This window comes from Propithecus coquereli, unplaced genomic scaffold (assembly GCF_000956105.1).
Source record: "Propithecus coquereli isolate 6110/MARCELLA unplaced genomic scaffold, Pcoq_1.0 Scaffold108, whole genome shotgun sequence".
NCBI classification, from domain to species: Eukaryota; Metazoa; Chordata; class Mammalia; order Primates; family Indriidae; genus Propithecus; species Propithecus coquereli.
The window spans coordinates 2,747,556-2,748,093 of NW_012134747.1; the positions used below are offsets into that span (position 1 = coordinate 2,747,556).

The 538-nt window shown below is 36.8% G+C and overlaps 1 protein-coding gene across 1 annotated transcript in view; it reads left to right on the top strand.

Annotated features, from left to right (window-relative positions):
• The first annotated feature begins 301 nt into the window (after positions 1 to 301).
• The window catches only part of ASB4 (ankyrin repeat and SOCS box containing 4), a 76,900-nt gene continuing 76,663 nt past the window's right edge, over positions 302 to 538 (top strand). Inside the window, exon 1 of the mRNA XM_012647682.1 lies at positions 302 to 531. Within this exon, the coding sequence (XP_012503136.1) occupies positions 345 to 531 (187 nt within the window). The 5' untranslated portion in view covers positions 302 to 344. The remainder of the gene's footprint in view (positions 532 to 538) is intronic.

The following is a 538-nucleotide window of genomic DNA, read 5'->3' on the forward strand; positions in this document are numbered from 1 at the left end:
AAGAACATTAAGAGCTTTTAAATCTTACATTTTTACTTTGATCATATACAAAATAATTGTGATATTTCATGCTTAGAAATGTATCGTGGGGGCTTTCCTTCATATTGACACTATATATTACTGAACGGATCAGTTAATATAGAACCAGTTTAAAGGACCTGAAAATGCAGTGACAGCCAAGAAGGATATTTTGAAGTTTGAAATGATCCCTATATAAATAGAACGGATCAGCATAACTTTGGGATAAAATTAGCCGACAGTTTGTGGACTCTCCAGCGTGTGCCTGTTTGCTTGGTGCTGCTCTCCTGATAAATCACAGCAAAGCTTCCAGAGAGAGAGGAAGGATGGATGGCACCTCTGCCCCTATCACTAAATCTGGAGCTGCCAAGTTAATTAAGAAAAATTTCCTTGAGGCTTTAAAGTCAAACGACTTCGGAAAATTGAAGGCCATTTTAATCCAGAGGCAAATAGATGTGGACACAGTTTTTGAAGTTGAAGATGAGAATATGGTTTTGGCATCTTATAAACAAGGTAAAAA